The following is a 17500-nucleotide window of genomic DNA, read 5'->3' as shown; positions in this document are numbered from 1 at the left end:
TGAAAAAGTAAAAGGATTTGCCTTCCCAATGATACCATAAAAATTAGTTGAATCGAACTGCATTGTTGAAAATACGACATTTTCAGAGAGACCATGCAGGGCTCATAGTCAGTGTGTTTCATTGAGCAGCCACCACTTGGAGTAACCGGTATTGTCTTTTCACCGGAGTAGAGATCTCCGTAAGAGCGGTAAAGGTTAATTACAGCACAGCTGTCTTTAGAAGGGACTGGTAGCAGACCAGTTTTCTTTTATTCCCGGCTAAACACACACCAAACTGAACAAATTGCATACGAAGCACATCTAGAGAATCATTTGTATCTTTATAATACGAAATCTATTTAAATAAAGTCTCGAATTTATGGACATGAAGGTATAAAGATGTTAGCAATGGAAAGGAAACCTTAGAAGTAGAAAGACGTTCTTCTTATTTCCCCAGAATTATTGCTAATGACCCAATGCAAAGAAGAGGATCTTTACTCTTGCAACGTTTTCCCCTTCATGCAGATATACTCGTTGTAAAAGGAAACTCGAGAGGAAGCATGCAAGGAACACTGATGTTTGCCCCCCCCCCCCCCCAAAAAAAAAAGAATAGATCATACAAGTTTTTGATGATACTTTAGTATTCCATCCGGGTATGAATACCATATATATATATATATATATATATATATATATATATATATATATATATATATATATATATATATATATATATATATATATATATATATATATATATATATATATATATACATATATATATATATATATATATATATATATATATATATATATATATATATATATATATATATATTGGTGTGCTACTGTTATAAGCACACATTGAGTATGTGTTGTTTCAGATGTGTGTAACTGGATAACAGAATACATCTTATTAGCTTTAAAGTATTTATTCTATAAAAACAACAGAGTTAAACATCTCCATCACTGGAGGAAGCTGGGTTGGTCAGATGACCAATTCTGGTGAAGTATAGATATGAACTGACTAACTTATCGATATCACAGATATTGTATGCTTAGTTTATATTAGATTCGTCACAAACTCGGAAGACACCTGCATCCGGTGACAAATTTTCACACGCTGAGACAATGTGTTGACGTTTAAGAAGAATGTCACATTGTCGAGGTTTGCATTGTACGTCCTGTTTATGATTTGAATGACTACAGCAAGTCCCACAGGTAGCTCCTTCATCCAACATGACATATTACGTCATGTGTTTTAAACATGTAATATTAACTATTCTAATTATTACATAAGCTCGGCCAGCTATCTCAATTTTTCCACAAAAATTTACCAACAAGCCAAAACATGGTTACTAGGTGTGACTGGACATATGTATTATTCTTTGTTTAACTTTAGCCATAATCAACCGAGGACGAATGTCCAAATAGGCACATTAAAAAATAATAACAATAATGCATATAAAAAAGATGTTACCAAAGCAAAAAAAAAATGCATGATAAAATAAAGATCATATATGTGGTACATTGCTAGCAAATGATTATATGGTACCAAAAAAAAAAAACTAGCGACTTTTATATGATTCGGTAACTTGTTAAAGAATAATTGTTACCTTTGTCAGAAACATGATACTCAATTTTTTAGTGCACAAATACGAATTCCTGGTACGTACACGTACCACGGTTTCGTACATATAATATATATATATATATATATATATATATATATATATATATATATATATATATATATATATATATATATATATATATATATATATATATATATATATATATATATATATATATATATATATAGGGCTGATATATTTTATTAGATGCCCATAGATTCTGTTATATATTTTTTTTCTCTCTTTTCTTTTTTAACATTCCGGCTTATATATTTTAATTAGATGCCGAGAGAAAAAATGATTTATATCTCCTTTTTTTTTTAAATGTTGTTTTAAATGTATTTGTAACAATGCAAATGTAGAAAATTTCCTCAATTACATATTACTAGCGTACTAACAGCTTTTCTTACAAACACTTCCCGACAATTTACTCCTTTAGCGAATGAGATGGCCACTCAAACGGCTTTGAATTGAATCAAGTATGGAGTATTGTCGGGACTAGGCGAATCGTTCCTTTGTAGCTGCATGCTGTGCCGTAACCTACGCCGAACAAGGATGTTCACGGCGATAAATGTCCCACCGCTGCCGCCATTTATTGGTGTGCTACTGTTATAAATAGCTTGTGTGACAGACAATCCGTTAGTTTTCAAAGTATCGGAAAGGATTAATATTTCAGATCCCGGTAGTGTTTTCTTTATTTGCACTATTAAATTCGAAGGTATGTTTGGTTCGATAGATTGCGTGCAAGATGATATTACGGGTGAACGAGAATTCTGCTGGGTCGCGTATATTATTTCTTTATTAGTGAGACAAGTTATTGGTTCTTCAACGTACGTTACGGTTACATTTGTCGTCTCCTTTTTATCCAAAACTGATTTTAAGGTATTAGAAGACTTATAGAATTTCCCTTTGATATACACGCCGTGCTTGGCAAAAGCTAAGATAATGTTTTGATTTCCCATAGATGGGTATTCTATAATTGCAGCTGGATACATATTAATGTTTTTTACAACAACAAATGTATCGGCAAACGTGCGATTACCGACTCTGAACTGAACATGAGTTATGCCTATGACATTTAATTCATTATTTCCTATACCTGAAAGTCTAATTCCTGATTTTTCAATCGGAAAGTTCGAAAACAACAAATGATGTGTCTTCAAATCCATGATATTACGTGGACTACCAGAGTCAAAAAATAACGTAAAGGATTTGTGTTCTAAATTCACAGCATATAAGGTTGGCCGTAACTCATTTTGGCTTATCATTGTATGAATTCGTTGCAAATCTACGGGAGCATGCACTGTTTTACTTAATTCGGCCGTGTGTTTCATAGGAAAATCTATTGTCTTACATTTATCTGATAAAACATTAAATTGATTATTCAATACTATTGATGTTGACATGAATGACCTTGACCCAACATCACTCTCTTCCCCTCTAGAGTTAACTATGTGGTATTTGCTTTGCTCTGCACATTCTGAAAATTAGTCTGACCTTGCGAGGTTTGGTTTGACGACCCAGGCTCAGCGATATTTGAAGAAGTGTTTGTTTGTTTTGGACTCTGAACTGCGTTGACATTTGGTTGTTTCTTCTTATTGTTAAAATGAGGATTTTTCTTTTTATTTCCATATGGAACTGACTGTGGAATTGACTGTGTATTTCTGGGATATTGTTGTGTCTTACGCAAGTAACATTGACTATATGAATGCGTTGCAGTGTTGTGAATTGAGCAAAATTTCGTTCTGCAGTCTGCGCTTAAGTGACCTTGACGTTTGCAGTTATAACACGTCATTCCCGCTACTGGACTGCTAACTACGTTCACTGTTTGTGGCTTTGTTTCATTCTTTGCAAAAACTTGAGTTAACACGGGATCGAGATCTGGACACTTGGACATGTGTTTCTTTATCTGTTTATAGACATCCAATTCCGTACTTGCAGGCGTTAACTTCTTATCAAAACACCGCACTAAAGCTTCAGGCAACATAAGTGTCATGCAAGTTAAATACATTAATCGTAAAAAATCTTTCACGGAGATGTTATCGTTAGTAACCCAAGTGGAATGACCTAAAATGTCCTGATATTCGTTAAGCCTATCAGCTATGAGAGCTGCTCTCTCAATAACATTAAGCCGATTCATAGTGGCTTGATTAAGTGTATTTCGTAACGTTAATACTACATCCAAGGCTTCCTCACCCCCATAGATCGCGCGTAGCCTAACTTTGAAATCATCCCAAGTAACTGCTTCTTGAAATGAAACACCTCTTAAATACGCACTCGCATCCCCCTTAGAAAAATCTATAAAACTTTTAGCTTCTTGTAGTTGTACAAAAGGGTCTACGATTTGTTTGGCATCTAAATGGGCATCGACGGATGAAATCCATGACTCCACACTTTGTGGCAAGAACCCGTTGACTCGACCCTGAAAAGGAAGGATTGCTGACCTGGCATTTACAAGCGTCACAATTGGAGGAGGATTAGTCTGGCCTACACCACTAGGTCCAGGGGAAGGGCTCGCAGGTGGAGTCATGACTGCTGTATTTTTTTTCCTATCTCTTCGACCCCTTGCAATTCTATCAAAATATCTATATGAGTACAGACGCCCACTGCGTAAACGCATATGTATAATAAAATTCCCCAAACAATGTCACTAATCCCATAACATTTCCCGAGAATTTCTGAAAGAAAAAAGAATTAGCACAAAGAAAGAAAAATTCTGAATGAAAATTCGGAGTTTCCTTTAACAAAGATTAGCAATTCACTCACCCCAGTAATAATCGACTAACGACTCGTGATAACTACACTTCACTGCCCAAACTGGAATGAATTAAAAATTTGTACTTAGCTTATATATGGGTCTGCATGATGTCGACACGTCCTCTCTCTCTCTCTTGATGTTTTGTTAGCGATGTCTCGTTCGAGTTTCTTGTTGAATGTAGTGCTTCCTGGGTATGTTGTGCAATTGTTGAATGCCAGTCCTTGGGTTTCCTAGGATGTTGATTGAAGATTCAGGTTGTATTCTAACATTTGTTAATGTTAACTGTTTCGTTGGACTATAATACTTAGTCAAAATTGTAGATTCATGTAGATAATGTTGAGTTCTTGAAGATCTTTCTCTGGTTTTACAGCTTTTATTTTGAAGTCTTGAAGATCTTTCTCTGGTTTTAAAGCTTTTATTTTGAAGTCTTGAAGATCTTTCTCTAATTCTTAGAGTTTCACCGCTGCCACCATTTATTGGTGTGCTACTGTTATAAGCACACATTGAGTATGTGTTGTTTCAGATGTGTGTAACTGGATAACAGAATACATCTTATTAGCTTTAAAGTATTGATTCTATAAAAACAACAGAGTTAAACATCTCCATCACTGGAAGAAGCTGGGTTGGTCAGATGACCAATTCTGGTGAAGTATAGATATGAACTGACTAACTTATCGATATCACAGATATCGTATGCTTAGTTTATATTAGATTCGTCACAAACTCGGAAGACACCTGCATCCGGTGACGTCACAAACTTTCACAAGCTGACACAATGTGTTGACGTTTAAGAAGAATGTCACATTGTCGAGGTTTGCATTGTACGTCCTGTTTATGATTTGAATGACTACAACAAGTCCCACGGCTAGCTCCTTCATCCAACATGTAATATTACGTCATGTGTTTTAAGCATGTAATATTAACTATTCTAATTATTACATATATATATATATATATATATATATATATATATATATATATATATATATATATATATATATATATATTTATATATATATATATATATATATATATATATATATATATATATATATATATATATATATATATATATATATATATATATATATATACCTGTATGTATATATTTTATATATATATATATATATATATATATATATATATATATATATATATATATATATATATATATATATATATATATATATATATAAATATATATATATATATATATATATATATATATATATATATATATATATATATATATATATATATATATATATATATATATATATATATATATATATATATATATATATATATATATATATATATATATATATATATATATATATATATTTACAGAGCTGGTCTAACATGAGAGTAGAATATTTTATTTGTGTATTTAAGAGATGTATACCCAGGTCGTAAGTTGAGTTCCAATCATGAAGAATTAAGTAATGTATGTAAATTATAAGACTTTCGTCATTAATTTATTTGCATTTTCATTCAGGTCCGTGTATGTTAGTTTAAGTCATTTGGAGAAGTTATATTTTTATTTCACGTAGTTTTGTTACGAAGTCTTATGTAGCTTTGTTAAAAGGTATGCTCTATGACACACAATAGGGATTGCATCATATTTCCATGTGGTTGGAAGTTACAGAAATATTTTAGACTAAAATTATTATTATTATTTTTTTAAAGGTTACATGAGGAGGTGAGAGGAGTTAGCTGAGAGAGTTGTCTCGCATGTGATGATAGTACCCTACTTCCAGAAAGCAAAACCTAGCAATATATAGGAGACGGAGAGATTTAGCCTAATATCCCGCAAGATTTGCGCTTCTGCCCCCTCTATCCAGCCACTGTGTGCATAATGTCTCTTGTCCAAACGTGCATTGTGTTTTCTCTCTAATGCAAGTTTTGTTTGTTCAAACATTGAAATTTATATGGTTTAAGATGTAAAAAGGGTCATGTATATACTAAAACTGGATTATTGTAAAAAGTAATTGTTTTTGTGACTGGCCCTGTGAGATTAGATTAAACATTGAAGTGTATTTATTTTGGCATAACGATTCGTTACCCTTGAGTGAGCCCAAGGACATAGGAGTAACAGTTAAGTATATGTGAGTGTAAATTTGATTTATTTTCTAGAGTGTTAAAGGGTCACCTTTTTTAATTAATTGCCAAAATTGTATATTTTCATTAGTAAATTTCTAGTGAAACAAGTGATTGCATAATTTCTTTGAAGTATAATGTTTTTTTCTAGTTTAAGGTCTAGTTCAAATCTAATATTTTGAGTAATATATTTTGGGTGCTGTATTTTTTTTTATTGATTATTTTTTTTTTAAATACGTTTTTGTAAAGTGTGTATCATTTTGATCACCAATACTTAGCCCAGTGCTTTGCTCCTGTCCACTGACTAAGAACAGAAGTACAGTATGAGGTTGATTTAAGAATAGTTCCGTTAAGAGTAAAGTAATCACCCAGTTTTTGTTTTGAGTGTAATGTAAAGAGACCTTTACAAATTCAGTGTTCATATATATTATTGTCTGGGAGTTGTGTATCATTCTCAGAGCTTTGAGGTTTTCTCTTGTTTTTTAAATTATGTAATATAAAGCAGATGAGTTTTGGAGCTCGGATATTTATGTAATTCGCTAATTGTAATATAAATTTTATTTCGTGCCGCATGGATTGAGCGAGTCTTTTGAATATTGGTGATAACAGAGGGCTGTTCTGATTAAAGGAATGACTAGTTTAGAGTTGATAGGATTTTGTGTACAGTTAGGATATATTTTTTCGAGATGTATAATATTTTTTTGAAGTACAAAATAGCGTAGTTGAATGTACCTGAGATGAGTTTTTGGAAAACCCAATTGTTTGGGAATTGTCGGAAGCTAATGTAACTAAAGCTCAGTGGTTCGCTATTTTAATGGCATGAGGTGGTCATGCAGCTGGTGGAATGATCAAAGCTCAAATCAAATGTCTACCCTTAGAAGTATTAATAAACTCAGGAAAGTTGCCAAAAGAAGATATTGCAGCAGCTCACAACCTTTATGAGAAAGCTGAAGCAAAATTTGTAGAGAAGCAAGAGTCAGATGATCACATACGGAAGGAACGGAAGCAAAGACGAATGTAGAGGCTTAGATTAGACGAATTGCAACGGAAGAGAATTTGATTAAGTTGAAGATGATGGCAGAACAAGAAGAAGAGGCCAGATTAACTGCAAAACATGACAGGAAAGGGGAAAAAAGGGAGAGAAAAGAGGGAAAAGAAATTACAAGACAGAGAGAAAGAGAGTAAGAGAGAGGAAGCAAGAGAAATTGTAGGATATGCAAGGGAAGTGTAACTGTTGAATGCTCATGCAAGATCGTCACTTAAGACAGGTGTGACTTCTGTAATGCATGATCCCATGTTTGATGTGGTGAATGCACAGAGATTGATCCCGTAATTCACAAAAGAAGTTCCCGACAGCTGCGTCAACGATGGAATGGCCAGAAAATAAATAGTCTGTGTTATTGCAGAGTGTCCTAATTGCAAAAGGACGCAGTGCATATCTGGCCTTATCTCAGGACCAAAGGAAGGTGCATCAAAAAGTTAAGAGGATTGTGCTGCAAGTGTATCAGATTACCCCTGAATACAATAATGAAAGATTCCGAAATTCATGAAAGGACAAGTAAATTACTTTCCTGGATTATGCTTATAAGGTACGACAATGTTTTAAGAGATGCATGAAGGCTGCCAAAGAGAGAGAGAGAGGGCTTATTTAGAAGAATTGTTAGTGCTGGAGCAATATCTAATAGGAATTCCTGAGTATATTCGAACGTGCTCGAGAGAGAGAGGTGAAGAAACTTGATAGAGTCAATTCCCTGAGTGAAGATTATAACATTATCAGTCGTAAACCCTCCTTGGGTATGAAGTTTCAAGCGTTGTTCCGACCAAGTGTCAAGTATTCACCGAACCATGGAAAACAGTGCATTAATAATTATGGGAGCAAGTTTAATAGTTAAAGCAGAAGTACCACTGGTGCTGTTCCAAAGCAGAATACAATAGTACCACAACAACAATTGTCGAATCGTCATCTTTCAGGTGTTGTGAAAGACGTACAGAAGATCAATATCGTCTGTATAAGTGTGGCAAAAAAGGCCATATCAGTAAAAACTTTGGTCAAACCAACCAAAAGCAGTCGCCCAATTGTTTAAGGATAATTTAACTCAACAGAATACAAAGATGAAGATTCGAACAGAAAAGGTTGATGAGGAAAATAACCAGCTAACGTTTACATGACGAATAGTACAATCCCAAACAGCGTTAATGCCTTTAAACCGTATATTTATTAAGGTATGTTAGCCGTTCTGGATGTGAGTGAGCAATTCCTGGTCAAGATATTGTGCGACATGGGTTGTAATCATAGTGTGGTGAAATGAAGTGTACACTCGAATGTGGAATAGTCACAAATAGGAGACTTTTATTTTGAAGGGAGTAGAGGTGAGGAAGTTACTCGTATTTGCCATTTGAAACTATCTTGCAAGTTGGTGACATATCATTTTGATATTGCAGTAAAGGATTCATTGGCCATCGAAGTAGTAGAAGTTCTACTGGGAAATAAGGTGAGTGGAGTGCCGTTTGTTCCTTGTCCCATTGTAACTAAAAAACCACTGACATATATTCCTAAGACTGAACTAGAGAAGGACTACCTGTATCTGTCGCCTAGTTGTGTGACGACTAGGAGTATGACAAGGAAAGTGGCTGCAGAATACAGAGAAACAGAGCGAACGAAAAACTTGGAAGATTTGTTTACGGAAGAAGAGGTATCCCATGATAGTATGCAGGAGGAGAGCTCACAAGAGACCCCGAGAGAAGAGGAATGACAACTGAATGAACAAAAGACAAGGAAGTAACGGACTTGGAAGAAATAAAAAAACTCAGCGTTAGAAGTAGGACAAGTTAGTCAGGAAAGATAGATAGGATTGCAACGGAAGGATGCAATGTTAACTGAATCAATTTACCATGTGGTGGATGAGACAGAGTTGCTGGAGACTTCCGCCTATTATTACCTTAATGACGGATTGCTTATGAGGAAGATTATACCAGTTGATACCCCTGTGAATGCCGAATGGGGCACTTACCATCAGGTATTGATTCCCCCACCATTGAGAAGATAGGTGATCGCCGTAGCGCATGAGATGGGACACATGGGAATAAGAAAGACAAAGGAGAAGATTATGAAATACTTTTTCTGTCCTAGAATGCATAAGAATGTGAGCCAGTTTTGCAGTGCATGTCATATTTGCCAGATGGCTGGAAACCCTAACAAGTACATCAAGAAATCTCCCTTGCACCGGATTGAAGTACGAAGAGAACCCCTCAGCAAGGTGATAATAGACATTGTGGGAGCATTACTGAGAACAAAGAACGGCCACGAATATATTTGAACCTCTAATATGTCCAGTGACAGGATACCCAGAAGCCATACCCATCCGGAACATAAGTGCCAGAGTAATCGTCGAGAAGTTACTAGATATTTTTACCAAGTTTGGTATTCCGGAAATCACGTTAAAACTGTTTCATGCAGTGATGAAACTATTGGATGTGAAACAGTGACTGTCAACTGCCTATAACCAGGAGACCTAAGATGCCTTAGACAGACTTCATCAAACCCTAAAGAGAATGTTAACAAAATACTGACATGAAATAGGAAACAAATGTTATTTGTGGTATGCACTGCTTATCAAGAAAACTCGGGATGTAGCCCAAATAAAATGGTGTTCGGACAAGAAGTAAAAGGATCGATTAAAATGTTGGGAGAAAATTATCTAAGATCGAAATGAAACGGCTGGAGAATATTTCAAGAATTTCGGGAAAAGGATCGGCGAGAAAAGAAAATTTTCCCTCGAAAACCTGAAAACGAGACAAGGAAAAATGAAGAAAAGGTTTGATATGAAAAGTAAGAACAGACAGTTTATGTTAGGACAACAGGTTTTGGTTTACTTACTGATAAGGAGATTCCCCCTTGCCAACAATATCCAAGGACCATTCCGGATTTCGGAGAAGATCGGTAACCTAATCTACGTTATCGAAATATCAGGAAAATATATGGCTTATTTGGATATGAAAAACACGTCTAAATGTGCAAAATTTACCATTAATCGAATGCTAAGTCACAACCATACCAATTAGCTATGATGGTGAAGATGGGTAAATGTCAGCTCTTGAAAGCTCTAGTCTTTGCGTGAATTCGACTGAGTCTCTGCTCCCGAGCTCATTAAGAGAAACCTGACATTAATGTATGAAAATTATATTGCTTATTTGAATATGAAAAACACGTCTAAATGTGCGAAATTTATCATTAACTGAGTGCAAGTTCGCAAACATACCAATTAGCTACGATAGTGAATATAGGTTGATGTCAATTCTAAGTGTATATATATATATATATATATATATATATATATATATATATATATATATATATATATATATATATATATATATATATATATATATATATATATATATATATATATATATATATATATATATATATATATATATATATCATAGACTCCTTTAAGGAAGGACTGGAATGTCAGGACCTCGGGGTTTTTAACTTGAGTCTGAGAAACTTCATGCCTGATTTTTTTTTAAATTGACATATGTTATGTATTTTCAAATTTTAAGATCATTTTGCTCCCACAACTTTTCCTGTTTTTATCTCGTTTTCTCTGCAAATCCAATTTTCTGTTCAAATATCACTGACTAATGTGTTTTGTTTCTGTACGGTCCAGCGGGTGATCTCATAATATGCCACGTCACTGTAGCTGCTTTGGTTGTAAAGGGAACTATGATGGGACACCTTATGTAAAAGTCATATCCTTCCCAAAAGATCCTGAGGAGAGGGAGAGATGGACATTGGCAATGCCAAATGAGAAAGAAACCTTGAGACGCTTGATGGAGATATATATTTGTGAGACATATTTCAATTGTGAATGGGTGTCAGTTAAGGGTGGCAAGCGACCCAAACAACCTCCTTCAATATTTCCTGGAATACCAAAATCAGCTTTGAAGCAGGTTACCTCAGCCCCACGCCCAACATCATCTTCTACATCACAATCAAGAGCTAAAAAGGTGCATGCAGCTGCTGAGGCTGCAGACAAAATCCGAGATTTCGACCAATTTCGTGCCAAAATTAGCTCCTATTTTCCTGGTTTTAACGTCATAAAAGACCAGAAAGATCTCTACCTATCAAGAACTGACGCTAGTGGACAAACTGTCAAGCAGTTCTTTCATCTACAACAAGTCAACTCACCTTTTGGATTCCTATTCGTGAATAGAGTTGAGAAAGATGGCATTGAGGTGCCTAAACGACTTTTTCCTTTGAAAAAGAACAGCTTGCTCTCAAAATGGTCCCAGATTAGATCCATAACTGAACAGGTTAACACCTATGAGTACACATGCCAGGAAAGTCTTCAGTACATAATAAGCCAGCTCTGCAAAATGACTGAGGCACACGAGCTTCCTCATTTAACCTTCATTCTGTCACAGCTGCGGCTTGTGTTCAAACCTCCTGATGGTCGTCGATTTCATACCGACACTCTGATATTCGCAATGCAGCTTCACAACATATCACCCAGTGCATACAAAATGATTCGTCGATCTGGCTTAATCATTCTACCATCAACAAAAAAGATAAAAGAGGTGCTTTCTAGTAGTCTGCAGGACTCCAACCTCAAAACGTTATTCGACCAGCTTAAGCCGCAGCAGCGTTTGGTGAATCTAATGTGTGATGAAGTAAAGCTGATTGAGACATTGCGATTTTCTGGAGGACATGTTCTAGGATATGCTCAAAACGTTGCAGCGGGTAGTGACCATGAAATGCTTGCTTCACATGCTATGGTTGTTGAAGTTGCCTGCCATTTTGGTGGTCCACGCTATATTCTACGCGTTTTACCCTGCAAAAAGCTAGCTGCTAATAAGCTGAGTGAACTTCTTACAGAAGCTGCCTCAGCTGTAGTTGGTGCTGGGGTACTGTGATTTCTTTGATATGTGACAATTGTAATACCAATCGCAGTGTTTATTTGAAACTAGGAGGACCTGGAAGTTGTCAATTGCTATCCATTCAAGAGTAATCTATGTTCTTAGTGTACGACTACGTGCACATCTTCAAAAATGTTCGTAACAACTGGATTACTGTTGATGGCCAGACACTCTCATTTCTTGTACATGGCAATGAGTAAAAAGCTTACTGGAGTGATATTAGGAAGCTTTATGAGATCGACCGAGCTACTCCTATTCGCTTAACCAAGCTGACGCACACCGCTGTTTTCCCCAAACCCCTTCAACGCCAGAGCGTACCCTTAGTATGTCAGGTGTTCAATGACAAGACTGTCGCTGCCTTAAAGACCTTCAAGGATTCATTGGGCATCAGCGAAGGCATCATCATTCTCACCCAGACAATGAGTGAGTGGTTCAAGATGATGAATGTGAAAGACCGTTTCTCAGCTAGACATCTACGTGACGAATCCAGACAGCCTTGGACAGCAGACTGTACATCTTTCACTAAGTTGGAGGACGCCTGCCAAATTATATCGACCTGCACATGGCAAGGAGGTAGTGGTCGTAAGCTGAAGTTAACTAAGCAAACTGCTGAAGCATTCATTGTGTCTACACGTAATAATGTGGCTGCTGCCAAATTGCTTGTGGCAGAGAAAGACTTTGACTATGTTCATCCTGCTATATTCACGGATGAAGCCTTGGAAAAGTTTTTCGGTCAAGCCAAGCAAAGAAGTGGCGGAAACTTCTACATTGATGTAATTGACATTATGGCTGCAGCAAAAGTGACAAATTTGCAGACACTTCTAAAGCATGACATTATGCCAGAATCTAGTTCTTGCGTGCTTGATTGCGACAAGAATTGTACTTCTTCCATAAATCCAGATGAGCGAAGTGAACTCATTGACGAGATCACTCCTCAAGACACTCGAGAGCTCTTGAGGTCTGCTGATAACCTTAAGCATAAAGTTGTATATTTGGCTGGATACCTTGTTCATAAATATTGTAATAGCACTGGTATGGAGGATATCATGGATGATGAGGATGGTAACGAGGTGTCATCTGAGTTCTTAGATCATTTGATTAGAGGTGGACTGAGTGTGCCAACTATTTCAACTGTCTTTTTTGTACATAATGCCTATAATTTGCATGCCATAACTAAAATGCATTGCCGCTTTCATTTTGCCGAATTGTTATCTTTTGTAGATGAACCTTTAGCTACTAATAATGCAGCATGTACGACTTTAGCCAACATTCTATTGAAAGCTCAGGTTCTCAATGTAAGTGACAAAGAAAAGGCTGTGAGATGCCTCAGGAGGCAAGAAAAGCGCTCCATCTAGCGATGTTCATCTAATCAAATGTTAATGTCTTTGAGTTTTGTTGTGATGAGAAATACCGTTCTTTATTTCTTTAAAATATTTTAGTGTTTCATTGTTTTAGGGTATGTTTGGAATGTTTGAGTAATACAGTATTTGACAATATATATTAAATTTGGACAGAACTACAGACTTGCCTCTTATAATCAGCCATCCCTCACCATCTATGAGTTACACACGAAAACGAGTAAAAATTACCAAAATTCATTTTTTTGACCTTGAAATATGACCTTTTGACCTTTAAGATGATGAAGATGACCCCAGGTGGTGTTGAAAATTTCACTATTGAACTCACCGTCCTCAAAAACCCCCATTTTGACTCAGAGAACGTATTTCTAGCCCTTCTTAGAAGTCATTTTAGTCCAGGACTCAAGTTAATCCTTCAGACTCAAGTTAAAAACCCCAATCAGGGGACATTCCAGTTCTTTCTTGAAGGACGATATATGACAATATATATTAAATTCGGACAGCTTTGCAGACTTGCCTCATATTATAATCAGCTATCTCTCACCATTTATGAGTTACATAAAAAAAACGAGCAAAAATTACCAAAATTCACAAATTTGACCTTGATAAATGACCTTTAGACCTTGAAGATGACCCCAGGTGGTGTTTAAAATGTTACACCCATTTTGATCCAGAGAACGTGTTTCTAGCCCTTCTAGAAGTCATTTTAGTCCAGACTCAAGTTAATCTTTCAGACTCAAGTTAAAAACCCCGAGCAGGGGACGTTCCAGTCCTTCCTTAAAGGAGTCTATGATATCCATATATATATATATATATATATATATATATATATATATATATATATATATATATATATATTTGTACGTGTAGGTATATAAATAAATATATTTGTATATACATATATATATATATATATATATATATATATATATATATATATATATATATATATATATATATATATATATATATATATATATATATATATATATATGTATATATATATATAGGTTCACCATCGATTTATAAGTTGAGTGAGAGATGAAATATTGACCTGCTTCTGTATTCTGTTTTTCCTCTGTGTTTGTGTATTAAAGTGCCTAATAGTTTCGTATTCAAGACGAACAAACATACCCTTGAATTATACAGATTTAAGAGTATTTTCAAGACCTGGCTTCATAAACAGGCGTAAACTTTATCTTATTTCCTCTCTACCTTTATTTCTTATCTGGACCTTTTTATATCTTTAAGTTGTCCATATGCCATTTTAATCAAATAGACGCTTAACTCCCCCTAGAAGACTTTTCCTACGCATTCAGACAATAAAGCTTTAAAAAATAGTTTCTGAAGACAGGATCCATGAAGTTATAGGCCTACAAGTCTTCGTCACCAGCGTCCGGTAGACCTATCCTTTACCAGGAATATCATTAAATCTCATATACAGTATATATATATATATATATATATATATATATATATATATATATATATATATATATATATATATATACATATATATATATATATATATATATATATATATATATATATATATATATATATATATATATATATATATAAATATATATATATATATATATATATATATATATATATATATATATATATATATATACATACACATATATATATATATATATATATATATATATATATATATATATATATATATATATATATGTGTGTGTGTATATATATATATATATATATATATATATATATATATATATATATATATATATATATATATATATATATATATATATATATATATATATATATATATATATATATATATATATATATATATATATATATATATATGTGTGTGTGTATATATATATATATATATATATATATATATATATATATATATATATACATATATATATATATATATATATATATATATATATATATATATATATATATATAAGTCAGACATTTTGGAAATTACAAATTGTTTCTCTTTCAGTTGAATGTGAAATAGTATTTTTTGCTTAAAAAATATACTTTACTCTCGTTTTGAAGTTTTCCTTAAAAAAATGTCATTATCAACAAATTTCAAGCACTTGCAATGCTCCATTCTAAACAAAATATTACATGAAACCGAATATAAATTACATGAAAGCTATGAATATAGCCTTATAGGTTTTTGCTAAAGATATATTTGTCAATAAAATTGATGGGATAATTCCCTTTATCATAGTACTATGCAATAGTTTATAATATCTTCCGTCAACTCCAAAATAGCTTTTATCCCGCATCATACATCCTTTTTGAATGGCACAAAAATACATATAAATGAATGCATACACACCCATATGCATGTCTGAACAAATGATTGACATGCATATACTCATTCTTGCGCATATAATCCTATCAACATGAACATAAAAATGCACTCATACTTATACACGTTTTACATATGAATGCATACATGAAGGAATATAACCAAAAAAAAAAAAAAAAAAACATAAATGTATATTTCTATTCAATAATTTCATCTATATGGGAATGGTAACTAAGGTGCAAAAACTATTTTCCCTGAAGCAGTTATTAATTGAGGTACATCACCAGGTGCAAATTCAGTCAGTTTTATAATAAGTACCTAAAATATTTTATAAAACTTGCGTTTTTTTTTTGGCCTATAAATGCAAAACATTTATACATTCCATGTCTTACGGTGTGATTTTTATTTCTATCATGAAACTACATTGCATTGTTATCTTGAGATTATCTGACACTTTTCTTATGTTGTTCAATTCTCTTTTCGAGAATTTTGCCTGTTTGATTGTAAAGTTTTTTTTTTACATTAAATACACTGGATATGATATACGCAGCCCTTGGAACTAACAGGAGATATGTTTATGATAGCGTACTGTATTATATAAATATATATATATATATATATATATATATATATATATATATATATATATATATATATATACATATATATATATATATATATACATATATACACATATATATATATATATATAATAATAATAATAATAATAATAATAATAATAATAATAATAATAATATTAATAATAATAATAATAATAATAATAATAATAATCTCTCTCTCTCTCTCTCTCTCTCTCTCTCTCTCTCTCTCTCTCTCTCTCTCTCTCTCTCTAACGAAGGCATTAAAAAGGGGATAGTTATCTCTAACAATGCCACTCTCATCAAAGATTTGCATTAGGATATAGAGATACATGGATATTAGACATGGATAGGATGAAGGCAATGACACTTACTTTGATAAAATCTCTTTGCCAGCTGGACCACGGTGGTTATGAAAAACACAAATTCTAGGGAATATGGCTGTCCTGATCTTTGGTATGTTGTTTACCTGGAGACTAAGGCTTCCAGCTCCAGGCTTTTGGCGGTCGGGTTTATGGCTTTTGGGTTTCTGTTCAGCTATCATCCACACACATACACACACGTGCACACACACATCCATACAGACACACACACGTTAAGCTAAAACCCTAGTTGAAAAAGCAAGTTGCTATAAGCTCAAGGGTTCGATCAGGGGAAAATAGCCCAGTAAGGAAAGGAAATAAGAAAATAAATAAATAATATATCAAGTAATGAAAATTAGAATAAAATACTTTAAAAACATTAACAACATTACAACATATAAAATCTATAAACTATAAAAGTACTTGTGCAAGCGTCTTCAACATTAAAATATTTGCTGCGAGTTTGAACTTATGAAG

At 33.6% G+C, this 17500-nt stretch overlaps 1 protein-coding gene across 1 annotated transcript in view; it reads left to right on the top strand.

The window, feature by feature from the left end:
* The window catches only part of LOC137617548 (uncharacterized), a 58697-nt gene extending 49473 nt beyond the window's left edge, over positions 1-9224 (top strand). Inside the window, exon 7 of the mRNA XM_068347561.1 lies at positions 9030-9224. Coding sequence (XP_068203662.1) covers positions 9030-9224 — 195 coding nt within the window. The remainder of the gene's footprint in view (positions 1-9029) is intronic.
* Positions 9225-17500: the final 8276 nt, after the last annotated feature.

Source organism: Palaemon carinicauda, chromosome 23 (genome assembly GCF_036898095.1).
Source record: "Palaemon carinicauda isolate YSFRI2023 chromosome 23, ASM3689809v2, whole genome shotgun sequence".
Classification (NCBI taxonomy): Eukaryota; Metazoa; Arthropoda; class Malacostraca; order Decapoda; family Palaemonidae; genus Palaemon; species Palaemon carinicauda.
The sequence above is the reverse complement of the archived record's forward strand: the minus strand, read 5'-3'. Positions and strand labels throughout refer to the sequence as shown.